General features: G+C 41.4%; 2 protein-coding genes across 2 annotated transcripts; both read left to right on the forward strand.

The window, feature by feature from the left end:
• The first annotated feature begins 339 nt into the window (after positions 1 to 339).
• LOC124405969 lies at positions 340 to 26,776 on the forward strand. The gene is made up of 8 exons (XM_046881240.1): positions 340 to 617; positions 3,714 to 3,937; positions 12,208 to 12,352; positions 15,204 to 15,326; positions 15,467 to 15,655; positions 25,881 to 26,093; positions 26,239 to 26,278; positions 26,656 to 26,776. Exons 1-6 carry the CDS (start codon positions 494 to 496, stop codon positions 26,072 to 26,074), a joined length of 999 nt encoding a protein of 332 aa, XP_046737196.1. The 5' UTR covers positions 340 to 493; the 3' UTR covers positions 26,075 to 26,093; positions 26,239 to 26,278; positions 26,656 to 26,776.
• LOC124405970 (lipase member H) lies at positions 19,885 to 21,022 on the forward strand. Its single transcript, XM_046881241.1, has one exon. It carries the CDS (start codon positions 20,010 to 20,012, stop codon positions 20,988 to 20,990), a length of 981 nt encoding a protein of 326 aa, XP_046737197.1. The 5' UTR covers positions 19,885 to 20,009; the 3' UTR covers positions 20,991 to 21,022.
• Positions 26,777 to 27,540: the final 764 nt, after the last annotated feature.

The raw sequence follows: 27,540 nt of genomic DNA on the forward strand, positions 1-27,540 counted from the left end.
TAGACTTTCTGCTTATAGCTACAAAACATATTCTCATACATTCTTCGGTTATAGTAAAATACTTATAGTAACGACAACTAAAAACTGCTTTCGATGTGGCGATGATTGAAATCATTAGTCTCGGTGATAATTGCAAGCGTGCACCGATCGAACCCGACGCAATACCGAATCGCGAATCGAACGACCCGATGCACAGTAGTTTAGTCTCGGTTAAATACTTCCCGCGCAGTTTTCGCCGCGTCGTTCACGTCGTCTATATCGCGGGGTCTGCGCGCATGCGCAATCGGATAACCCGAGGGTAGCTTTCGCCGTTCGCTCGGTTTAGTGCCACACGAGACACGGCCGCGCATGGCCGACGATGACACCCGTCCCTCCCCGTCGTCATCGTGTCGTCAAGTTTCGCGATATCGGCTTCTAAATGTAAGATAATCCGAACCGGAAGAAGAACGGTGCCGCGGTTCCGGCGCGGTTCAAAAACGCGCGCGAGTGTCGAATGCGATACTCGGGGATGCGATCGGGACCCAGGAGGGGAACCACCGCGTGGCTCCTCCTCGCCGTCCAAATATTCGCCGCCATCTGCATGCAGGAGCACGCGGCCGAGGGGAAGAGCGAGAACTGTGAGTAACCCTGCAGACGCGATACTCGAGACTCCTCCGAGTCTCTTCCTCGCGGACTCGACTGCGCGACTTGCAGCGAAAGAGGAGAGCTTGCGGGCTGCCGGCTCGCGAAGGCACTGTTTGAAGAGAGTAATATTGATCGCGGGGGGCTTACATTGCCCCGTAAGGGAGAGAGAGACAGGGAGAGAGGGAGACGGACGCGGGGCGGATCGCGGTCGAGGGTGAGGAGGGACGGCTTTCCTGCGAGCTTTCCACCGAACGAGGGCTCCTCTTCTTCGAGGGGTGAACGAGCCGACGCGACGCGACGCGACGCGATGCGACGCTACCCTGCTCGTGCACGAGGGCGTCGTTTACTACGCGAAACGTTCCACGAACTCGACGCAAACAAGACGCGCCTATTTACCAACCACCGCGTATATGAATGAGGAGGAATCTTTTCCACTATTCTAGATATGCTCGCGCGAATCGGGTGAAGAATTTCTCATGCACCCCGTTACCCAGGGGCTAACTTTCGAATCTCTTTACTCGTATATTCCGCTACTTATTCTCTATTATCGTCGGTTCTTGGTTTGCATGAAGCTGATGTTAGTCATGTTAACGTAACGAAACAGTCGTTGCTTCTCAATTTTAAAACCCCTTTCAAGGATTTTGCTTTTCAAAATTATACTATATTTTGTTTGGCATGGTTTACTTCATTTCGGACATTGCTAAGGGTGCGAAGTTACAGTTTTTGCTGAGCTTGCAACGTTCAAGTAACGTTACTAACTTCATCCTCATCGTTTTGCCAATTCTTATATTAGCGGAAGCTGGCTCAAAAGTTGAATCAATTTTTGATGAAACATTTTGCTGTCTGTTGTTACAAAGGCGATTATTCTTGGCCTGAGTAAAAAAAATTGATTTCGTGTCATTTCGTTTCGAGAAATAATCACGATCTATGTTTCATCGTCGGAAGCCTCGGATGCTGTAGATTGCGCAAACCTTTAAGTCTGGGTTAACGGGAATAAACATCTTTAACTAATTGGACGACTTAATCCACATACTTGGAAAAACTGTTTTAGGCTATCGGAAATAGTTGACCTCAGCAGAAGTTCGCAATGACAATGGAAATCTGTACAAGGAATTGTTATATATTCTTTCTCATTTTACAATTTCAGTCAGTTTGCACGACAGGTTCGTTTTTTGAAAAAATTAACATCTGCAATATTTAATAGACCTTACAAAAGTATACGAATGATCTTCTCTTTGGAAGTAATTGACGAAAAGCATCGAAATATTTTTCAGGTATATATGTATACTTGAGCAAATAAAAATGTTTTTTTTTCTTTCGCTGAAAAGACTTGTAGGTATACTCATATACGAAGCGTATAGCGATGCTCGTCTTTCCCTGTCGGTTTCCTTTCAGGCACGTCTTTTCCCTCGATTTCTCATCGCGTATCGTATAGAGATACCCATTCTGGCTTTGATTACTTCGCGGTGGTTCGTATCGGCGGCGTACTATATAGTCGAAAACCCGGACCTCCTTTAATCCCGTGAAACCCTCGAGGGAAGCACCGCGGCTTTCAAGTGTAACACCGGTTGATTCCCCACGTCGCGGTCGTGGTCGTTGTTTGAAACGTTCGAATTTGAATCAGGTATATTTTCTTCTAGGGCGAAAATAATTCGCTCACTTTTGTCTTCCTTTCAAAATTTTATCACTCTTGTACGAAAACAATTCGTCGACCTCAGAGTCGAGCTTTCGCCGCATGACATAATTTACTCCACAGGTACACACATTACACTTTCGAATTGTAATTAGACGAGCGGCGGGGGAGCTTTTAGGTCAATGCACTTACCTACTCTGCGAACAGTTAATGCGCTTAGTCTGCACGTGGTCGTGGCGAGAAAGGTGACGGCACAGATTTCAAGCACGATAATCACACATGCGAAGATTTGTTTTGTCATCACGGAATTTCTAACGCACGCCCATGGCGTGATGAAAGTAAACTCTTCAGTGGGACCGGGTTTTTTTTTTTTTGAAAGGGTGAAACGGAAGGAACCCTTAAATTTTTTCCGCATGAATTTTCGGAATAATTTATCTGTTTATCGCGAAACACGAGCTTCTCGAAATACTACGCAATGTTGCAAACTCACAGCTGATCAGCCAAGTGCGAGAATCTCCGCGCATTGAAATTTCGCAAAGTTAGAGAATCGTGGGGGGGATGTACGCGTGTACAACAGACTCGTGGTACATACGTCGAGCGTGCAAGCTCGAAACGGAAGTTTCGAAACGTTCCGGATCTGATATACCGCCGTATATTATAATAGAAGGCGCAAGTTTGAAGTAATTAGTGAACTTCGTAATAACAGATTGTTCGCGTTCGTTACACACGTGCAGAGCACGCCTGTATAGGCATAATATACCCGATTGCAAATATTATCCCGTCAACGCGCAATTACGCGGTCGCAAACTTCGTCCAGCTCGCATGCTGGATGCAATGCACGCGCAATTTTCATTAAATGCTGAACACATGCACGCGACGCGGAGATTCGCGTTTCCGGTTTCTCAACTCTCGCGCGACATTCCGGGATCGGCAAAAAAAGGGTGACCCTCCGGGTGTAACAGCTGCGCGAAGCACGCTTCTTCCCGTATACCTTGATGAAAATCGCACACGCGGAGAAAAGCTCCGTATTCACCCCGCTCTAGGGATTAAGACAGCCGTGAAATCGCCGCCCGATCTCCGCTGCTGGATCGGAATGGGAAATTCTTGCTTACACCCCGTCCTTCGCCCTCTCTCTTTTCTCCGCGTGTTTTCAGCAGCGAGGATCGCTCCTTGGGTTCAAGGGACAACCGGCTGAAGTTAATCGTAGCGAAAAGAGATCCGCCCTTTGCTATGTCTGTCATTATCTCCGAGGGGTGCCAATAAATCAGGGAGCAATGGATCGGATGATTTCCCAGCCCTCGGCGAGCCTCCGGTTAATCTGGACGAGCCGTTCTTTCGATGTTTCAACAAATCGGCCGAAGCGTGGAGCTTCGGTAGATACCGGTCCTAATCGAACGACCGATCTCCATCCTTGCCAATATACATTCGATCAACCCCCCGTGTATTTCATTTACAGACAAGATGATCCACGTCTGCAAAAACCACTTCCTGCAGCAGCTTTACCGGAAAATAGACGGGGCTGTGCTGACGTCGCAGAATGAGCGGAATCTCGACTGCGCCATCACATTTCAAACTCACAGCATCCTCCAGCGGTTCATGCTGCGCTTTGATCGACTCCAGCTCGACTGCAACGACCACTTGTACATCTACGACGGGGCGCATGCCGTCGGAAATTACAAGGTGAGGATACTTTTTTTATAAGGGGACAGGTTAATGGCTGGCTGCATACATGGGACGTAATATTGGGAGAATTGACGTCAGGCAGAAAAAATTGTTTAGACGACAGAGGGATTAAGTTGATGTTTAGAACGTATTAACGAGGCTAATCTACTTGCTATACCTGTAATTAAAAAAATCTACGTGGTACAGGAAAATATTTGGAAGCGTTTAATTTTTAACCTAAGGACTACCTATCTTATATGCACACGTTTACAACTTCGGAGAAATGTAATAATATTATGACATCGTTTTTCATAGGAAAGCACGCATTGCTTGACCGATTCGGAGCTTTACTTATTAGATACTCGAACTGGCACTTGTTGTCAAAATTTTAGCCATGGAAAAATTATCATTTGTTCAAGAAATAGTCGGAGCATTTTTTTGCTATTCTTAGTGTTCGCCGTCGCTGTTAATCACTGGATGTTTATTATACCGTTAAAATTCGATGTTTCAACATATTTTTCTCTATCAGGATGGCTGAAAGCCAGCCGCCGCATCGTGCGGCAAGCTTTACTCGATAATGGCAATTTTCGCTTTTGAAATAGCGCTGATATACAAATTCCATTCTCGCTTTGGTTTGTTCCGGTTTTTTGCACCGCGTTCCATCACTCCAGACGACTCCGGGAGGATGAGTTTCTCCTTGTTTCGCCCAGTTCCTCCGATCCAACTCGGGCGAATATTCCAACCTTCTCGTCTACCTCGAAATCTTCTCATTTTCTTTACATTAGCTCGCCTTCAACTCTCGCTGCTGGTCTCCGTCTCACGATTTTCATTCGCGAATAAAATTCACTAGACTGCGTTTCTGATACACGTATATTGAACCACGTTCCCAGCCATGATGTATTTCGATGTTATTTCTACTACTTTAAATTATTTACTCCAATCGATCGGAAGTTATACTTCGATTTATTATATTCGGTTATTCAAAAATTCAGAATATCGAGTTTCGTTAATACAGCTTTGCTTGTCACCCATTTTTAACGTTTCGTGTTTGATTACAAAAATTCACGCCATTGTTTTATCAGAAAACAGGTAGTGCTTATGGTTTTCTATATTTATTTTTCAGTCATGACCGATGTATAATATAAAAAAAATTTCGTTTCATAAATTATAACATCGATTTTGTTGCGCATAATGTAAAGGAAAACCTAAAAACATGTTGCAAAATTTGGATAAATTATTTTAACACGTATACTTGATACATAAATTCACGTTCGTAGTCTTCGTCCAGTTGGACATGCATTAACTCAGAAGCCTACACCTTTTATTGATTACTAATTATAAGTAGACCTATTATACTTGCACGCCTTGGCACGCGATGCGTATAACAATACAGACCAGTAAGCTTGGATTTTATAACTTCTGAACAGGATATTTTTATCGCGAATTTATTGTGACCCGCAATTAATTAAAAACGAGATGAGAAATTTATAAGAAGGCTGAATTCAGCGACCTAATTTAAGTGGCTGCTATATATCGTACCTGATATCCTCCAACAGCCATTTTATTTCCAATAGAATCCTGCAAAGGATACTTCATACTCTGCATGAAGTATACCTAGATTAGAAAAGAAAAAATTTGAAGAGAAAAAAAAAAACGACAAGAAAAAAAGAGATGGAGAAAAAACGACGGAAAGAATGGACCGAAGAGACGAATCCTGATTAATGATGCAAGTTTTCAACCCCTCTTCCCACTTTTCCCTGATGCCTCCTCCTCGTCCTCTTCTCTCTGCACGCCTCCTGCTTGGAATTTTTAATGGACGAATACATTAAAATTCAGCCTACATACTATATACACCTATATAGTTATATATGGACACCTTGTACCTCGGACACACGTCGACTCTCTCCGATGCGTCATGAGTAAAAGCAGTGACAGCTCACAATTAGCATAAAAAAAAAATTTGAGCCGTAGCGTTGTGCGCTTTTTCTTTTTTTTATCAATAATTTCAGATTGATTAATCACGCCGATTATGAAGGGTTTGATTTGCGCGCTCGTTCGAAAATTCAAATCCCCTTCGACGGTTGTCCGAGATTTCACGTGAATAAGTCGTGAATAATTATATGCCAATTTTAACACACCAAGATTTGACACTTGATTCGGTTTGTATTTATGGCAGATTTTGAAAACTTTTAAAAGTTTCGATAAAACGTAACTATATGCGAGTTAAAAAGAAGGGGAAAGGGGATGAGATGAGAGCATATTGTTACACGAAATTGGGACGAGCATTTTGTTTCACGGTTTTTGGTAGTCCCTCTCGGGGCAAGTAAAAGTCTCGACGGAGAGATAGACCAGAAAGGGAGAGATAAGGGAACTAACCGGGGTTAAAGCGGGAGGGAGTTTATCGAGGAGAGCTGGAAGAGTGGCGGCCGTCGCCTCCAATCGAGGGTGACATCACTCGCAAAGAGGGAAGATTGATGCGGTGGAAGGCTGTGACACTTCCAGTCGTTGTGCATCCCTATATCGGACTTGAAAAACGAACACACGCACAGACACCCACACCCACACCCACACCGTGGCAAAACGTCAACAGCAACGATATAGCAAGCGAGAAAAATCAAACGGACAAACGAGAAAAGTTATTCCAAGTCTCGAGTGACTCGCATGTTTTGGTGACAATGATAGAAAAAGGGGGTAATTGGGTGGGGGTGAAAACTTGAAAGGGTCAATATTTCGCATGGCCGATGCAAAAATGTGAAAATAAAATCATCATCATTCATCTTTTGTTCTTTTATTTTTGCATGTTTGAAAATTCGATATATCGGCCATTCTATATATTTACTTTGTCAATTTTTTATCCCCGCCCGGAAAATTTGGGCTAAGGTCAAGATACAAATTTTATTCGTTCGGTGATACAAATTTTCAATCCCTTTTTTATCCTATTTAATTATACGACAGGCAATGAGACTCGCTTCATTTTATCCCGACAAATGGTATTTCATTCGCTTTCGCATTATCTTCTTCATTCGGCGCTGATTTTATCTGATTGTGAGTCAATTTTATCGCTCGGGTTACGTAATTAGAAACGTAGACCCCGAGGGGCACGTACCGGGTCAACGTTCAAGCTTTACGATCCGTTACAAAACGGCTCGTCGCAAGTTGCATAAGTTCTTATCGCGCGTTTTATCGCCAATATTATCACGTTATTATCATACCTAACGGGTGACTATCCTGTCTCGTAAAGTCTCGAGTGCCTATAGCACCAAATTCCTCCGAATATAATGCGCTTTTATCCACCCTGATGGTCACCGAATTCATGTTGGAGCTTTCGGGCTTACCTGGGAGAGAAAATGTCGATAACAAGAAAAAAAAAACAACAACATAAAACACCGATAAGATAAACAAGAAGTTATAATTACAATGGCTCCTCCAATTATAGGTGTGAAAAAAATCTCCCCCCCCCCCCCCCCCTCCCCCAAATACTGTACCTCTTGCGTACATATTTACACGCATCGTATAAACTAATAAAGCGGCGTGGATTAATAATAACAAAAAATAATTTGCCACCGCACCGTTTGTTTAAGGGGTAAATTTACCGCGAAATTCTCATCGCTTGCGTTTACACCCTATCTTCGATTTCGCGATGTAACTTTCTGGCCATAACGATTTCTTATAATTGGCAAAGCCGCGTCGTTCCATCTTCTCCTCTTTCACCTCCCGCGGGATATCTTCCAGATTGGGAAGAAATTATACCGGAGCTTCGTTCGCTAACAATCTGTGGGAGAACTTATAGCTTTCGCTTTTATCGTAATTGCATCTGCAGACCCTTCTTGTGCGATCGGTGCAGTTAGCTGCCGCTACGGATTCTCTACTCTCTGCTCCTTCATCTATCCGCGAAAATCTTTGACGAATAATATCACAGCAGCTGGAGTCATTCATTCGCACGGCGATAATTAACCGCCACATATACACGGTGAGCGGAAAAAAATCGCAATTATGCCTTTTCATCGTGTAAACGGCAGTCCGACAGAGTCGAGGTACCTACATATTCTATCGCTCAGGACTGATCTGCGGCTGGCATTTGGGTAATTAATTGTGTCATAAAGCAAAGCTGAACACGAGAACGGTTCGTCTACCTACATTCATTATTATTACTATACCGTATAATAAATAAAGACCTTAAGTATGAAGCGAGCCGCGAGGGAGAACTCGAGCCTCAACCTTCGTAATTAAACAAATAATCAGTCCAAAACCGTTGACTACGTATCTCGGCTTTGCACATTTCATCTCCTCGTCGGACAAAAGTCGTTTTTGAAACGATGCAGGCTGTGTAACATCGACTATACTTTCTGGCAGATCATTTTTTCAGGCAGGTAATTTGAATTTTTGCACGTCAATACCGATTGTAAGTTTTTAAAATTTTTTAGCAATACCAAGAATTGATATTTTATGCAATCATTACTGTTCAATTTTACGAGAGAATTTTGGTTTAGGAACAATAATCTAATCAGCCTAAGGCACTTCGGCTAGTTTCCGTTTTTTGTTGGGTGTCAATTGTATGATTTAATATCTATTATTTATCTACCTGTGATATGTGAAATCTAAAGCCTATTTCTTCCTAATAATTTTCCATACATTTTAGAACCTATTCTATTTAGGAAATATCGCTACGCGTACACTTGATTAAAGGGGAGTCTCGAAGGAGAGAGATAGTGAGACCTAGGTACACCCTAAACTACCCGGAAATAAATATAAGTTTGTTGTCTTTACTCAACGTATCTATGCCAGCTCTCTGTGCATAAAATATTCCCTTAAATAGTGTGTAATACTATGATAAAGCTCCATAAATTATAATCTTTTATCCTTGATAAATATCTATCAATCCTTTCTTTTCTTATCGTGCCACATTTCGTAAGGGTGTGTTTTGACAAACTACAAGCTAATCAACGAATATGATTGTAATTCTGCATTGAACTATTTTTCAAATTCAATGGATGTGCGATCACGAGGCTGACAACAATTCATCAGCCTCTTCGGGAGAATTACGGCCTCCCTATAAAGGCGCGGGATGATAACCCCTTAAATACATTTCGGCTATTATCATAATTCCCGTGTTGTATAAGCAGGTGTAAAATACTGCGAGGAGCCGTAAACCGAGGCCGAAGGCCCCCGAAGATCCCTCCGAATAACAGGGGCGAAACTCGTTCGCTGTCCCTCCTGCTTGCGTCGTCGTCAGTCTTCGCCCGCTTTGTATACCCCTCATCGAGGGCTCCCTGAAGGGTTCGGGGGATGAGGGTGCGTAACTATCGATTCACCCCGAGGACGAATTTTCCCTTACGAAAGCTTTTCGTCAACTGTCAACCGTCGCTCCGAATTAGCGGAGGAACAGCTTTAACTGGCAGGCAGGCAGGCGTTTCGACGACCGTGTCACATTTTATCCAACTTCTCTATTACCAAGCTCCTATGAAATCCGATTTATTTGCGTGACGATAATTATACCGACTCAATTGATCCCCTTGACGTACGTCGAAGATTATCTTGTACACTTGAGAAAGGCTTGTATCGTCCAGGATACGTCAAACCAACGGACCTCGTATCGAACGACTGATTTTATCGCATTTTTCCACGCTCAGACTACGGCAGAACTGAATTCTTACAATGCCCGTCTTGACGGTGGAATTTTGATTCTGCACCCCTTTCGCGGTTTTCTATACGCAGCGAAGATCCTCAATTTTAATTAAACTCGCCTGTCTTTCATAAGTTTAAAACTTGCACCCTGAATCGGTATTAATAGGCATTATAATTACTCATATTCTCTATTACTCACGGGTGACACTTTCATACGAAATAATGCGATTTTTTTAATAATACAAAGGCGGGTTGATCGGTATTAACGAACTGCAATTACAGTATAATCCAAATTTGGAAACGCCTGATTCTCTAACTTTGAATTATTACTTCGACTTTCATTGGGGAGGGGGATAACATTTCGGCATTTCAAACACCCGAGTAACTGCACTCGGGGCTGCTGTCGCGGCTGGAAACAAAGCTTCCGTATCACGACACTGTGTTCAGCGATCAATACACATGATGCACGTAGAGCATAAACTCGGGCTCGTGATATTCGGGCGGTATAATTGTGCTAGGAAACGGGCAATTGGTTACTTCCAGTTTTAGTACAGGAGTGAAAATAACAGTTGTCTGTACGAGCTTCTGCAAGCAGGAGGAGCATCGAGCAATTCCGAACAGGAAGGATGACTTGGGAGCTTGCAGCATATTCGCCTCGTTAGGTTGCACGTGTTTCACCGCGAACTATCGCACGATGCAATTTCCACCAAAGCCTTTCTTCGGGGATCATAATTACGACGATGTAATTATAATCAGGATTTTTGGAAGGGAGGGAAACGCACACGTGGCGTGGCTTAAGTAATGAAGTAACAAAAGCCGGATAATGAGCGGGTGGCTCTTTTCGGAGCTTGCCTTTAACTTGTCGCTTCTTCGCCGTGCAGGTGAATTATTATCGGTATAATGCTTCAGTCGAGACTCTACTGAGCCGCCTCTTTCGCTGCCCACACGACACCTTATATTTCAAAAATGTCTCGGGAATATTTTATTAGAAGAGGTTCACGCTTCGGGCACGTAAGCCGAATATTTTCGAAACACCGTAAATGTCCTCGAACGTAACTTATAGGATATTTATGAAACACGTCGTATCAATATTCCGCACACATTTCGTCATGTCTCAGCTATTTTTCTTGTTTTACTTTTTGACGCATTTTTTAAACGATCGACAAAATTTATAGTTTTCAAAAATGGCGCTGAGAAGTGTATCTCAAATCCGTGATGGATTAACGTTGTTTTTCTCAGTTTTACGTCAGTGATACGCAGATATCCTTGAATTAGCAATTTCTTCTCAGATACTACTACAAATGCACGATTTCTAATATATTTCTTACAGCATCACTTGAAAAGTGACCAAGATCTCATACATTGCAATTATAATTAATTCCTTGCATCAAAATTAATTGAGAAATTCAAATATTTCCGGAAGTAGAATATTCAACATTTCTCAGTTAAATATTGCTGAAAAATTACGTTCTTCATTTGAATTATGATAATATTTAAACATTGCGTGTCGCGTGAGTGTGCAGAATAGTGTGAACCGGAATTGAACGGGCGTAAAAGTTTGCCAAGTTTTCAGGTGGCCGTCGGCTCATGCGGGGATGGGGATCATTAGGCGTGATTTGACAATGTTATTGCCCGCAATTTACGTCCACTGGAATATGCAAAGTATGACGAAAATTAAGGCTTATCTAAACCACCGTGCGCTCCATCAACCGCCGCTTCAGCGGCAGCGGCGACCTACGAATGGTTAACACTCGTTAACCTTTACCAGTGATTACGAGTAGGTACGAATTCATACGAGTCTTTGTGCCTGCGTTTGGTGTCCGGATGATTTAGGGGATCGACGCTGTGTGCCTGCACAGCGTTAATTATCGATATGCAATACACACCAAAACCATATCCAAACTAGGGGAATGTGATTATAACAATACGTGCGCCGGTTGATCATTACCGTTGCGTAATGCCAGTAATTAGTAAGTCGAACCACCGAATTCATGCTTTACGACTTACCGGGCCGCGGTGATTTATATTTTCTTGCAAACGATCGCATCATTTCTCATACACGACTGGGTGTATTCGCAAATTATACTTCTGCACGTTATCGCGGTCTGAAGTTGGAAGAAATGAAAAGGAAAATTAATCCTCGTTTTCGCCATTTCAACATTGATATTCCTAAGAATTTATAATGAATTAGAGTTTATTTAGTACCAGTTCCTTTTATTTTTTTTCGCTAATTTTACCCCTAAAATAACCTGAAAGTTCACTACAAATTTTTTTACTCGGTTCAGGTCATTAACATACTTTATCGAGTCTTTTCTTCTTTTTCAATTCCCATTATCCTTGAATCAAGTCAAAAGGCAAAGCAATTAATCGCATCGCTGAAAAAAGCACATCCTCCGTTTCAACGGCAACCCGTCTTACTCGCGCGTATCAAGTTGCGGTACAGTAGGCGTTTCTTTTTTCATCGGCGAAATTTATCGCTAAATATGCTAATTCATGCCATTTCAAATCAGGCGAATTGGTTCATCAATAAGAACAAAATTGACTTTGAGTCTGCAGTTAATGACTTCAGAAGTCGTTTTCAACGTTACGACGAGTATCTGTATACCCAGATACCCAGCAAAACTCGATCGTGACTCGACATGCGTCCTTTTTTTGGTTTTCAGGCTGATCTATCCTGCCGGAACACGAAGCAGAGTGTGGGTGCCATATTTACGAGGACGAATTTCGTCACCTTAAAATACGTGACGGACGGCTGGGGCACAGATTTGAATGGTTTTCGTCTCGTGATCACCGCCGTCAAGGATCCCAGTGAGTATAAACCTTCCGTTGAAATTGACCACTCTGTTCCCATTCTACGACGCATCCCTTTTCTCTCTTTTGCTTTCTTATTCCTTCAATTTCAAGCGCACTTTTCAATCTCAATTCCATTTCTCGATTGAATTTCTTTCCTCACTCCTTAATTCTTTCTTTTCATTTTATACTTGTGCTAATTGCCCTCGGTGATAAATCGTTACGTCGATAAGGGGACGTCGGGTCTTATTCAGAAAACAATACTCAGTCACGCCCAAGTCGGTAGTAGAGCGTTCAATGAATAAGAGCACTTCACCCGATCGTCCTGCAGGCCGCATTGTTTCACGACCGCGTATAAATGGCCTCCTTTGCTCCTTTTCATGTATCCAGGAACCGACCTCTCATCTCGCGTTGATTTAAATACATATATATATATATATATACTATCAATTATTTGTCCGTTCAACGCGATAACGTACTCGAGGCAATCAATTCGATCCTCTGACGAGAGTAAAAACGGCGTAAAAATCTTTCATTCGCCACGAGAAGGAATAATTTCTGCGTCGTTTGATCGGATATATTATATTCAATTCCCACGAGTTCTTAACGTTGTTCAATGTACAAATACAAACTCTGCGAAGGTATCGATTGAAATTCGAAACGACGGAAAAGTGTAACCCTAGGTATTATATCTATATAACTTGGTACAGTTTGAACGCCTGAATTCTCGTGCAGAGGTATTACGGCGCGATATCGAACGTATTCTGTTTATTTCTTCGTTTTGTCAAAAGAAGTAGGTGAAAAAAAAGAAGAAGAAGGAGAAAAAAAATCAAACAGAAAAGCAGTGGGAAGGAAAGGGCAGAATAGAAAATAGAAGAAAAGTAGCATGTAGCCGCGTCTCTACCAGCGTCTTCGTGAATTCCGAGAGGCGGTCCGACGATCGTTGTGTCTAGATACATCAGTGCAGATATCCAATAAAACGATAAGGATATATATATATATATATATATTTTCTAGGAAAAGTTTCGCGAAGCTCATACGCTTGCCCAAGAAGAAACGTCGATGCAATTCTCCTGCACTGCGGTGCAATCTTCGATTGCGTGGCATTTATCTTGTGCACTTTTTCGTCTTTACTACCTTACCCAGAAAGTTCGCACAATCTTAACGCAGGAAAATATTTCAGAAGGAAAAGTATGCATGAATGTTAATAACCGTAGGTATTTATAGAAGGTTTAAAATGAAAAACTCGTTTCCGTTTCATCTTCATTTCTCTTCGTTTCTCTCAATTCTTTAAACGATTCGTTTTCTCGACGGTGGAATGAAATTTTCGCACCAACATCCCGAGACGGTATTTAATTTTCATTGCTTCGGGATTTTCGGGTCCGACGATTTCACGGCTCTGTTGTTATTAATCCCGCGCTTGTATGCTGCACGATTGTGTGGCATGATAGGTCTGTTTCTGATACGCATCGGGAACCATTTATTCGAAAAAGGTGCTACCGGTGCAGGCTAAGGACTGACCGTCTTTAGTCACGAGAGCGACAGATTCTTTTTCGGATAGGTATTCGTATAGCTTTACGTTTTAAAGTACCGGCTTGGACTTGGGTGCAAGATAAATTGACCAAAAGAATTCGGAGCTATTAAATTATAAAAAATTACTCTACTCTCAGCCACATCCGCTAGCTATAGATATACTTAACCAGCATGAAACGCGCGCCCCCGTCCATTTATTTCATTTTATTCAGACGATTTCTCTCCTCCTCGCAGCTGTGTTAACTTTTTTTCTTGCTCCCCAAATTATCATTCACTCTGAGGTTGGTTCATTTCTCGAACTCGAACTCGAGAGAGAGAGAAAGAGAGAGTTATACTTTTGAATTAAAAAAAATTACCAACTGTGGGGAGTTTCTTCTAATTTTAACAAGATAATTAAAGATAATCGCATAATATTAGAGTAATATACGAAACTTTGACATTTCGTTGAAATGGCAGAGGGAAGAAAATTTGTTACTTCTCAACGAAAATAAGGCAGGAAAAGAAATGTTTGAGCCGTGAGGACGGCTCGAGTCGTTATAACACTTTGCACACGTGCAGCAGTTCCTCAGCGTAAGACACATTGCCGAGGTATTGCATCGCAAGTTTGCACCCCTTTATCGCATATTTTTGCCCAAGACGTGCCGCTTTGAGATCTGGGACGCAGCTGCCACGTAGCTATACGAAATAGTTCGAAAACTCTTTTCTCCTTACTGCCGAAGTTTCCTTGTATAATTCAAACTCGTTGTGATTAAAAGTGGCAAACCCCTTGCTGGCGGGAAAAAGTCGCTTTCAAAAAAAAATTTATTGCGAATTTCAAAAAGTCAAATGAGAGCATCGCGAACATGAAACATGATCAACGGTTTTGAGTGTCCCTATATCCAGCGAAATTTCGATTGAAAAGCGAAATCCTCACGTAACCGAGGCCCGGAGAATCCTCGCGTTCGCTCGAACTGTTCCTCGGGAAACCGACCGGAAGTTGATCCCCCACAGTACGTCGGCATGTGATCTCTTTTCACATGCATCAGAGCTGGCACCCTTTAATCCAATTCGCGCATACGGATTCGCCTTTCGGCTGAAAGCCTCGGCGACGATCCGCTTTAATCCAATTGGGCTCAAACCAACCGCGACTGGCGTCGTTTAAATGTTTGTCATTTTCCACTTTGTTCAATTTTTAATTCGTTCTATTTCAAGTCCTCTTTCGTTGTGACTAACGAAAAGTGATTTTGTCCCAAAGGAAGCAGCGATACGTCTTTGAACCTAGACTAACTATCGTTTCTTTTCTTCCTTCGTGATATTATTTTCATCTCTTTTCATTTCTTTTCATTTCTTTTCACAGAGCATACGTGCAAGGACTTCAAATGTAACTCGAGAGAGTTCTGCATAGACACAGACCTCGTTTGCGACGGTGTGAATCACTGCGGAGATGGATCAGACGAAGCTACTTCGACGCTGTGCACCAGTGAGTATAATACGAGTCTTGATTTTTCACACCCTTTTCTCTGACAATGAGTCTTAATATGCACGCCTCCAGACCGGCACAATGTGTCATGATTCGATATTTCTCATCGACGCTCGAATTTCTCCTTGTTTGCACCACAGACACGAAAGCCTCGACGATCCTCGGCATGGAAAGAACGTGGTTCGCGGTTGCGATTGTATCGACGCTGATCACCTTGGCTGGCATCGGTGCCGGCGTGGTCATGTGCTTTTGCAAACAGAGGACGTCGACACCCAGGCATTTGCACAACGCGAACAACGCTCAAAACCATCCACCAGTCAGCTTCCCATGTGAGTTCACCCATAACGATCATACGAATATCAAACCGTCGTCACTCGGTGACAACGATTTACTTGTTTATTGAAATAGTCTCATTCAACCCATTCACTTTTTTATACACTATAGTCTACAAAATTGATTTTTTTTTTTTTTTTTTTTTTTTTTTTACCGCTTTCTCGATATACATATACTGCATATTAAATAATTGTCAAGTATATGGAACGGGGGTAAAACAAATCTGAAACATCGATTGACGCTATTATTATTTTATAGAGTTATTCTCGCATTTCTGGAAGAACGCAAATTTCTGAAAAACAACTTGAATTTTGAAAAATGTAGAAAATATGTCAAAATCGTTGAAAAAGTGTTTCTTTACTCAAATAAAGGCATTTTATTTTCAAAGTGAAGGGGTTACCCGTGAAGGTCCTCTTACTTTGGTATAACGTCGAGGTCCTCGTGGGATCGTTAAAGACCCCAGCCGTAAGTTCGTTATCGTGACGAAGCTTTTTAACATTTGGGGGAGAGAACTTTTTAAATATCCTCCGAAAACTTTAACTAAAAATTGTCGGGGTACGAACAACCCCATGGAACCTTTAAGGATTAATCTAACGTGTGAAGCTTTTACGCAATGCAGCACACCGAGAAGAAAAACTTCTTCCGTATTTGTTCAGGACAAAAAGAATCTATTTCAATATGAAACTATCGATTAATTTACTCGACATCTGAGCGAGAAAATTTTATATTATTCAACAAAAATTTACTTTAATTCAATTAAGTTTTCTTCTCAGCGAGAAAATTTTCTAATGGGTTCATATTCGAATGGATTTCTTGGGTGCGGTTAATTAATTGTGAATAACCGAAGTTCGGGGTACTTTTATCCAACCCGATGTTAAAAGACTCGTATCTGGCAAAAGATGGTTTGGAGGATCGACCGACAAGCACACGAGGAATTTTAACGTACCAGCCGCCGTCTGTATAAGTATATAGGTATATACTTATACTCGCCTATCCTATATATGTGGAAGACTAAAACCCTGCTTGTGGAAGTTCGTCGTTCGCACTTGGTGTAAATCTCGTCGCGTGGGTACATTAAATACTAATGCAAAAAGGGGCCTGCGAAATTTCACCGGGACGGAATCGACGTGCTTCTCTACTAGGTATATTAAACATTATGGTATACGCGTAAGTGCAGAGCGTCGATGAAAACGTGAGCCGAATTTATTTCACGGTTGAATATACGTTATCTGCATTCACCGTTGTTTTTTTTTTTTTTTTTTTTGTTTTTATTTATTTATTTATTTTTTTTTTTCGTTTTTCGTCCGTTCGTTTCGTTTTCGCTCGTCGGCTACGATTAATACTCGATGCAAATTTTGATGAAAATTCGGCTAGAGTTTGCACACGCGAGAACGTGGGTGCCGATGATATTCATCACGAATAATAATCGGTGGAAACTTTCTTTCGAATAAATTAACCGTGTATGCCTACAACTTTGTCTGTGTAACACCTTACCGTTAATTAAACTTGCAGCAAAGGCTAATGAATTCGACTTTCACGCTACTCCTTTCGTATCGATTTTGTGATTGACAAAAATTGCATGTACACAATTTTTGGCAAAGGGATCGTTTGGATGTTCAGACCGAAACGTTGATTTTGACAGGATAATAATTTTCCCTTTTTCTTATCCCTTCGTGAGTCTCAAATAGAAAAAATTAACACGAAATTTTTTGGAAAATTTCCAACTATCAAGAAATTGCTTTGATGCGTACAGTACGTGTTGAAATTCGAAGAAGGAATAATCAACCCACAAACAGGTGAAAAAGGAAAAATTTATCTCAATCAAACACGTTATGCATACATACATAAATATTAAACGTACACATTTGACTATGTAGGAATCTACGTACACATTCATCTGCACGGTATCAATAATTTTTAATTCGGTATTCCATATCATGGAACTTAATGCTTTGTAATAACACTCAGTGTCGCACCGTTATCTCAATTATCAAAATGTGGGCGTAATACTTGTCTGGCAAATTTCTCTTCCTTGTGTTTTTATCGTTCCGTTGTGTATTCGGCGATAAGCTTTCGAGTGCAATTTTTTTAGCCGTGATTTGCGAGCCGTCAATAAAACGAGATTGTAGAATCGAAACGAAATAATCCTATTTGAAAAGTGATTGTTCTTGGGAGAAATTTTGAAATTGCAATTATCAGACATCGAATATATGCTCGTGGATTTCTGTGCACCAGTATCTGTATTAGTATAGACGATAGCCACTTATTCTAGATAGCCACTTATAAAAGCCAAATCAGACACGCGTGAATCAGCGCCCTCGAAAAAAAATATATCATTAATGCGATAAACTTACCGTACCGTGCAACCTGAGATAAGAAGAGAACAAATAAAAAGTAACAAAGCAAAGGCAAACGTGAACAAAATCTGATTCTTATATTCGCACCATTTTATCATCGCGTCATAACGTATCAAATGATTTTTTTTTTCTTCTTGTTTCTTTATCATTAGGAAGTTTATTAAACTTATCCACTTCCATACGATTTGATCGGACCTGTAATATCTCCTCAAACGATCTACAGATTTGGTGCAGAAGTACTGACACACAGCCTTTTGGTCTTGTGATCATTACCGTTATTGTTATACAAACGAGCACAGGAGGTAACCTCATATTTATATTTATTCTTCTCGACTTATTTGTCAACCTTATTTTCGAGGTTACGTGTAAGTCGTTCATCACGCAGTTGCAACATAATGATATACTCTGAACTAGTAATCAGGACTCGTCATCGAACTGATTTTTCTATTTTTCGATGAAAAAATTGTCATTTACTATTTTTATCATGTTTGTCCAGTATCCTGCGTTATTTGTTTAAAATATTGCCCAATTCGTTCCAACCGATCCTTGTTCGCTTATCAGATATACTTGACACAGATTTTATCGGAATACGGCACTGTCGCTCGATACAGAAATTAAGAGAATTAAACTCGTGCTGATTTTTATTTCAGTCTGTAAAGAAATTGAAAAATCTAGTGCAGGCTTAAAAGACTGCAAATACACTTTGGATAAAGTTTAAACAGTTTTTTACGACGACATTCGTCAAACTGTAGTAATGAGAGTAAAATCAAAATCTTTTAAGCCATGTTGACCATCAAAGTGATTTTTTTCTCTGGTATCCAAGATCTATCATGAAAAACATCCATGGATGTTGACGTTTCAGCCCTTTGGTGTGGGGGTTCTCATAAAAACTATAACATTCATTAAACAAACTTTACGTTATATATAATCCACTTGAGAACAACAAAAAACAAAAAACGAGGAACCACTTTGGCCAACTGGCACAACAATTATCGAGAACCAATATGCGTCAAATATATTTCTTGATAATTGTTGTGCCAGATGGGCAAAGTGGTTCCTCGTTTTTTGTTTTTGATTGTTGTCAAGTGGACTATGTATGACGTAAAGCATGTTCAATAAATGTTACAGTTCTGAGGAGGGCCCCCAACAAAATAGCTGAAATATCAACATAAATGGATGTTTCTTACCATTGAGCTTGGAAATTAAGAAAAAAATGTCATATGAATCAAGAAGGTCGATTAATTCGTTTACATGACGTACGCTGACCAGTAAAGCTAGGCACAGTTTGTCAATACATTTATTTATTCACGCTTTATAATTGGTAATTCAGATTTTACACCTAAGGAAATCCCATGTTGCATGTAATCGCGCAGCAAACAGAAGTGACGCAGTGTTGATTTTTAGTGGCATCGCCTATACTCACACTCGTCCAATTGTTGAATATAATCTGTTGAACAAGGAACAATTTAGCGTCATTAAAGTCATTATCACAGGTTGGAATCGCGGTGGCGCAGGCGCTGAACCGCTATCCATAGCACATGTGTGTCATACTTGATTGCATATAGTCACATCGAATCGGTCGACAACGACAGTCGTCCACTTTGCTGTCCTACTGACCCGACCGCCGCTTATTCTACACCGAGAAAGTGACCGACGAGACACTTTTCATTAATACTATTTCCGATTCACTGTCCGTTGGCTCTCAGTCCGATTCGTATCACCACCGGAAAGCATCGACTCGGGTTGCGAAGGTGCGGAAACTGCTGCCGAAACACCGTAAAAAGCTGGACGAAAAAAAGGATTGCGAATTATTCCCGCGTGTGCAGAGTGGAAAATCGTCGAACGAAAGGGTGGCGCGAAATCAAGCCAGAAGACCGTTTCGTCCTGCATTGGGATGAAAGTGCGTAATGGTACCGGAAAACGGTGAGGCTTCGAGCCGGATTTCACGCCCTTCAACAGCCGAGTAGTACGAGGGTGAAAATTGAGAAGCGGCATGGCCCTGAGGAGGTTTTTGATTTTCGGGGCGATGGTGTCAACGGCGCAGGCGCAGACAGGGAGGGACTTCTTCTTGGGTCCTTGCCTGGTCAAGACGAACCAAACCTGCCCGGACGACGAGGTAAAGTTCTTCCTGTATACCAGAAGAAACCGCGAGAACGGGCAGGAGGTGAACATCACGAAGTCGGGCTCCTCCAACATCCGGGAGCTTAACTTCAACCCCGGCAACCCGACCAAAGTCATAATCCACGGGTACAACTCGGACATGCAGCTCGACTCGCTGGTCCGCATAAGGAACGAGTACCTCGCGAGGGGCGAGTGCAACGTCATCGCCGTCGACTGGCATCGGTTAGCCGCAGCCCCGTGCTACCCTGTCGCCGTGCACAACGTCCCCCACGTAGGACGGTGCCTGGGACAGCTGATCCAGATCCTGAGGGACGTGGGAGCGACGGACCTCCACGTCATCGGGTTCTCGCTGGGTGCCCACGTGCCCGCCTTCACGGCGAGGGCCTTGAGGCCCTATAAACTGCCCCGAATCACGGGCCTGGACCCGGCCATGCCACTCTACATAACCGTTAGCCGGGACGAAAAGCTCGATCCCAGGGACGCCGACTTTGTCGACGTCTTCCACACGAACGCGTTCATCCAGGGTAAGGTCGAGGCTAGTGGGCACATCGACTTCTACATGAACGGCGGTATCACGCAGCCAGGCTGCTGGGAGAAGAGGAATCCCTTTGGGTGCAACCATCATCGAGCCGCCATCTACTTCGCCGAGTCCATCAACTCCGAGGTTGGGTTTTGGGGATGGCCTTGCCCTGGACTTTTATCGTATCTACTCGGACTCTGTCCACCCAGGTTCCCCGCCGTGCTGGCTGGTGATCGGTGCAATACTCAGTACCGGGGTTTTCATCTGGTCAAAACACGCTCCCAGGAACCCTTCGCCGAAGGACCTTTCGCCGTCGATCCGAGGGATACTTGACGGAAGGATTTGTCCGTCTCTGCGAGGAACCGAGACTGATGATTTTGGGTTGCGTTGTTTTCAGTGCGAACGGAAGAAAGTGCCGGTTTCAACTGACCCTTTTACACACTTTGTTCTAGTATTATACACATAGACTTTCGATTACGTTTAGGACTTGTGAAATACTAGACATAGTATACCTCGATGTGTTTTATTTATTTACTAGCCGTATATATCATTGATCCAACGGTTGTTTGTTGTTGATACAAGACCTGTTGTTATACCTACAAGATTAGTATGCCGCGTGATAACGTCTACTATGGATAATCGACGTACGATCAGCTGATATTTTATAATGGAGCCACGGTATAAATTTTTCCACAGTAAGGTTGAAGGGAGTTCAAACTTTAATTGAGAAAACGATAACGACAAATGAAAACGAATTTCAACGTGGCGCAAAAATCAGACTTTCGCACCGCTTCGTGAAGTTTGTTTTTTCGTACTGTTTTTGGAACAATTTTCGATGTCATAACAGCAGTCTTTTGCACAGTCTCTTTTTACCGTCAAGTTCTTCAATCTAGAACACAGACTGTAATTTTTAATTTTGTTATACTTCACTCGTGTCATTATCAGGCGTCCAGTCAAGGATTGTTAACGATTGTTTAATGTGCTACTAATGACGTATTGCTAATTGATCGCTCTAAATAATGGCAATTGGGAAAAACAAAAGATAGCATTACAGTATCGTCAAAGTCGCAGATTGTTTCGTAAGTGTGTATTTTGTTTCCGCTCAAAATCACGATAAGATTATTATCGACGCCTTATCATATCGATGAAACTGAATTTCAGATATAAACATCTCGAGATGGGCGAACGCTTGCAATATATAAAATTCTGTTTTACTGATACAGTAGAATTTCTTTCGCCTGTAATACATCATTAGTCACGTAATTTTTTTCCTCTTAGGACTTCCACTAATTTATTCACATCTGACCTATGACACTATGTCGTCCATACAGTTGTTCCTTGTACATTCAAGGCCAGCGATGTCCATCGCTGTAAGCTCTTACAGATGTGGTTCGTATTAAAGCCACGTGTTTTTACACATCGCATAAGACAGTTGTGTGCCTATACCTAGGCTATGTTGGCATGTATACTGTAGCCGTAAATCAATGCGCTTACGATGACAATCGAAGGGAAGAACTCCGGCAGCTGTTGCGGTGCTGAATTACATGTTCTTATTTTCTTTTGCTTTGAAGAGTTTTTTTTTTTTTTTTTTTTTTTTTATTCTTCTTTTTCGCTTTCTCTCTTTGCTTGCTTGCATGTTTCTATATTCTCACCATTTTTCATCCTTCTTCGAAAAATCTTGTAAAAATGTGACCATTCGTGAGAATTTTGTGAAAAGACAAGTTTTGAAAAAATAATTCGAAATCCTTCTTTTTTTAGCCATTTATAATTTCACACTTCACCTTGGAATACTTTTATGACCAATTCACGGTCACCTGAGTAAGTCACGCGACAAACTTTCTAAATCGAAATTTGATCGACTAATAGTTAGACAGAAAAGTAGGAGAAAACAGTTATGTTATATTAATTATGTGTATATATAGAATTGAAAAAATGATTTTTTTATTTTTTTTTTGTACTTAATTTAATTATTCAACCACTATTTTCTTTCGCAGTATATCATGTATTTTTATAAAACTTTGTAAAGTACTGTCGATATAAAATATAAGACTCCTAATGATGTCTGTTTTATAGATAAAAACAACTTATTTCAATTTACAGTTTTCAATTAACGGGAAATTGAAGATAACTGTCAACTCGATCGGCCGTTTCGTTTGCGGAAATAGTTTGCTATCCGAAATTGAACAGCCCGAATTGCACAATTGAATAATTCTTCAGAACTCTTTGTCTCGATTTCGTTTTGCACTAGGTATTCAAGTTTCGCTCGAATTCGATGGTCAAAGAGAGAAATTTAAGCTGTCCAAAAACCCCAGGCATTCTCCTCATTATTTTTCCGCTCTTAATAATTCTTCCGGCAGTTGTCACGAAATGACCTGAACGTACCTGGACGTCGATTATTAAGCCTCAGTATTCTGCCACCGAGACCGGCCATCAGCTTCCGTCGGGAGTCCGTCAACCCTTATTAAGGTAATCCTGTCGTTGGCGTCGATCTGTTATTAGGTGTATAAACCTACCGGCAGACGTTGCGGGGGTTCAGGCCTTGATGCCGGTGATCGAAATATGACGATGCTTGACTTAACAATATCTCGTTTCAATTACAATTTGCTGCAGACGATTACGCAACGCGATGCGGTGGCCTGATTAGATCATTAATTGAAAAAATTTGATATTCGGAGTAAGGAAAAATTATAAATTATCGACGTTGTACTCGAGTCGGAGATGAAAATTTGGCGAACGAAAACGAAAAACAATTCGTAGGAACTGTTTGGCATATTCGCATATATATTGCTTTACAGACTGCAGAAATGAATGTTGAAATGAAGGAGAAGTGTACAAGGGAAAAGAAGTTTTTAAATAAATATCGAAGACACGTCGGACTCACTCACATAACGAGTCAATCGATAAGTGAAGGAAAAGAAGAAAAGGAAACCACAGTACTTAATGCTGAGCACGCCTCGCCTTCGCTAATTGCGATAACCGCGGAACGTACCTGCCTGAAATAATGTAATTTTGACAAATGGAAAACTCGTCTTGTGTGAAAATACCCTACTTAAGATGGTCTTTATACATGTTTCGTTACACTTATCGCACTTCGACTCAATTCTTGAATCAGTACTTGACCTCATTCGTCTCATACAGTCAAATTTGAGGCTCATTAATACCCAGCGAAACGCTAGACAAAAACGTCGGTGAAGTTTTTGAAATACATATTATCGATGAAGAAATTTTTTTTATTATATTTACGTCATCGTTGAATATGAGTACAGGTGCAGCGACAGTGTTCGAGGGGTTTATTATTCCAAGAGGCTTATTCGATCTGACATTTGATATTCTTTCCGCGTATGAATTATTTTCATGTTGTATGTATATAATGTGCACCGAAATACATACGTGCACGCGTATTATACCGCGTCGAACAGTCGATGGAGGGAAGGATGAAAGCTCATAAATAGTGCACTCTCGATTCTATATTCTATGTATGATACGGATCCACATATGGCGGCCCACCACTTTTCCTTCTGATAGCTGCTGAAATGAAATTTAACAAGAAAGAAAAATGCCCAGCGTAGCATTCTGGCTTTTCTGCCTACGTCAATGGACTTGTTTTATGCCGACATTTTTTGTTATGTGCAGAGATATTTACGAAACGAAAAGTTTTCTTTTTTAGATTTTGGATATTGAATGTGACTAAATGTTCCGAACTTCAGCTTCAATTTCACTTCAATCTTTTCCTCCGAGTTCCAAGTTTGATTTTGTACCATTTTTTCACCGACGTCTTACTAGCAAAGAAAAAAAAAACACCTGGATATGGTTCGCGATGAAATCTAGTTGAAACTTTTCAAGTAGGTCGAGAATGGCCGAAGTTCCTTTCAAGAGCTAGCCTGCAACAACACATTTTCCGTCCAACGCTTTCAGGAAAACACGAGTCGGTGGTTGACGTTCGTTTCTTTGCGGATTTCGCACTTCAAAGTACTATTAGTGCCGTTTGCAGCAGCAGCCATGAGGTGCAAAACCGGAGAAAATCGACTGATTAGTTATCGATCCGGTCGAGAATTTTTTCGAAGCTCGTACGTAACTTTCAAGTTCCACTTATATTTCGGAGCGAAAATAACAGTAGAAAAACGAACGTCGGCAAAGCCTGTAAAGAAATGCGAAATATGAATTGAAACAACCGCAATTGTAAGTAATGGATCGAAAAGCTCTCATCTCGGAACAAGATCATCTTAACCCTTGTAAAGAAATATGAAATTGAGCAAAAGAAACGTCATAATATGGAGTTAAAACAGAGTGGTTGGAACGATAATTTGTGTTGCAAATTGAAACGTCATTTATTTGAACTAGCGAGATACTTTTTTTGCCATATCTGGTAGATTGGACAATTTTTTATTATTTTTATTTTGTATACAATCGGGTTTCGGAGTGTCGATTTACTCGGCAAGAAGACAGATTTCACTTTATATTTCAACTCATCCGCGGTATCGACTCGCCTGAATTATGCCCACGTTTAACCACGAAACTGGCGAGCCGCAGGCCTCGCAGATATGTAGGTAGGTACATCAAATCTCTGGACAGGATCGAATTGAGACGTAAATCTCCGAGCGTTCTCCGGCATCTCGGGGGGCAGTTTGTGGCCAGGAATCAATAATTCAATTCTCCCTCGTAATATCAGACGCCGTTACGTATAACACAGGTAACACCGAATTTCCGATCGTTCACGAGGTAAAATGCATCTTAATTTTTTCCTCTCCCCTTTCCTTTGCTTCGTCCCCTCACCACCCTTATCGATTTCTTATTATTGGAAACGAATTTCATCCCTTTGGGATAAAAGTGAAAAAGTGTAAAAAGATCAGACAACAAATGTGTCACAATATAATATCGAATTTTCAAAAACGTGAATAGAAACCCAAAATATAGAAATATAAATTCTAACGATTCGACGACGATGTTCCATGAATTTTTTAATTTTCTACACCCTGAAACTAGAAAAGGTTACCTTTCCACAATCCGCTTTTCCAAGTACCTATACGTATCTACATTTTGAAATAATCCTAATTACACAAGTCTTCGAATTTCTCCTAATTTTGTACTTCGAGCAATATTGCTGTATAAATTGAGGAAGGTGAGGGCTCTCGATATTCAGCCGCCCTGCAATGCAGGTAGAACAATTTCACCTGCACGACGTCTGTCGCGCTGGCAGGACTGATGTGCGTGACTGTGTTCCAGTGCAACAGATGTACGGATCGAACGGAGCCAGCGCGGGGATGCCCCCGGGGATGACGACGCTGAAGGGTCATCCCCTGCAGGGCGGGATGCTGGGCGCGACGACCCTTCCGCGGCCGGGAAACTGGCTGCGCCCTGCGGGCCTCAGGCTCGGGCACAGCGCGGCCCGGGTCCGCCTCTACTGCCAGGCAAAGTGAGGAGCCACGGCTCGGACAGGTGAGGAAATCATCCCGAGGGATTCGATTTTATGCCTTGACGATATCGGGTCACTAATGCCAAAAGGGCGTACTTCAAAATGTGCGCCCTTTTGGCTCTGGAGAACCAAAAAGGTCATTCACGTTGACTCGTATTATTTTTACAGTGATATCTCCTCCAGCCAAAAAGACGAGTGGTTCGTGTAGGTGAGTCGATTTACTTCATTATTCACCTTGAGAAATATTTTTTCATAATTTCATTCCACCCGCTATAAATAAACCACGTATATATGGAATTGTCCTGAGTACTATATGTACGGGTGAAATTTCTTTTTGCTACGGTAGAATCAGGTGTGTAAAAACTTTTTTTCGATCAAGCTTACGTAAAAATTTTTAAATCCTGTAATCTCTCGAAAACACGTATATATGAATAATTGCTCGACGGTGAGTCCGAATGTTCGCATTTTTGGATAGCGCAAAAACTCTTCAAGATTTGATAAATCACATCTTTCTTATGAGTTAACTTCCGATCAAATTCGACGAGTGATAAAAATCTTGTATGTTGCAATCTCTTGCCTTGACAGAGGCGGGCCTGGACCAGAGCCCGCAGGGTGATCGGACGGTGGTGCCCACACCGCCCGTGACGGGAATCTCAATACCGTTGCTTCCCACCAAGGCATCATTATCATCACCATCATCATCATCAGCATCATCATCAGCATCATCATCATCATCAGTCGTCGGAATCGTCATCGCTCGCCGCAGGATGATCGGTATCATCGTAGTCATCGTCATCGTCATCGGTCATCATGAACGACTTTAGAACGTGTCAACATCGGATCTGAGAAGCAAAGTGAACAAGAATGAAAAAGGAACTGCCGCCCGATTCGTCAATTAGATAATTTCACCCCTTCGCATATCTAATCGGTTCGTCATTCAACAATCACCATATCAATAATCGATTATGAAATTTTAAACGGTCCAAATTTACCGTCGATTTGCTATAAACGCGAATTTCAAATTCTCGAGGAGTATTCAAAGATTTTCGCTTCTTATTCAAATCTACGTGTAAACTGGTACATTAGGAGAAAAATATATTTGCATATAGAATATAGTAATGAAGATAATTCTTATCAAATAATCCAAAACACGTGAGTACATGAATTTGGGCGGCATAATTATCATCATGAGATCAGGTATAAAATGTAGAAGAAGTGGGATTGTTCTAAACTTGTTGCAGGTATAAGAAGAAGTTGCCACATATAGTACCAATGTTATTAAATTATACCTATTACGGGAATGCGATGTATTTTATGAAAATGCATTTAGCTTTATTACAATATATGATTGATGATAAATATCATCCCATATATATATATACATATATATATCTATAATAATAATAATAATAATGATAATTGTTGTGCGGTTAAAGCGAGATGACGAGTGGCCGAGTGTGATCGATAATT

This window comes from Diprion similis, chromosome 4 (assembly GCF_021155765.1).
Source record: "Diprion similis isolate iyDipSimi1 chromosome 4, iyDipSimi1.1, whole genome shotgun sequence".
Classification (NCBI taxonomy): Eukaryota; Metazoa; Arthropoda; class Insecta; order Hymenoptera; family Diprionidae; genus Diprion; species Diprion similis.

Bases quoted from the DNA above. Each gene is read 5' to 3' on its own strand.
- LOC124405969 (XM_046881240.1), top strand. From the start codon at position 494: ATGCGATACTCGGGGATGCGATCGGGACCCAGGAGGGGAACCACCGCG. The intron at 618-3,713 runs GTGAGTAACCCT...TTTCATTTACAG, and splicing joins CGAGGGGAAGAGCGAGAACT to ACAAGATGATCCACGTCTGC. The intron at 15,656-25,880 runs GTGAGTTCACCC...ACTGTGTTCCAG, and splicing joins TCCACCAGTCAGCTTCCCAT to TGCAACAGATGTACGGATCG.
- LOC124405970 (XM_046881241.1), top strand. From the start codon at position 20,010: ATGGCCCTGAGGAGGTTTTTGATTTTCGGGGCGATGGTGTCAACGGCG.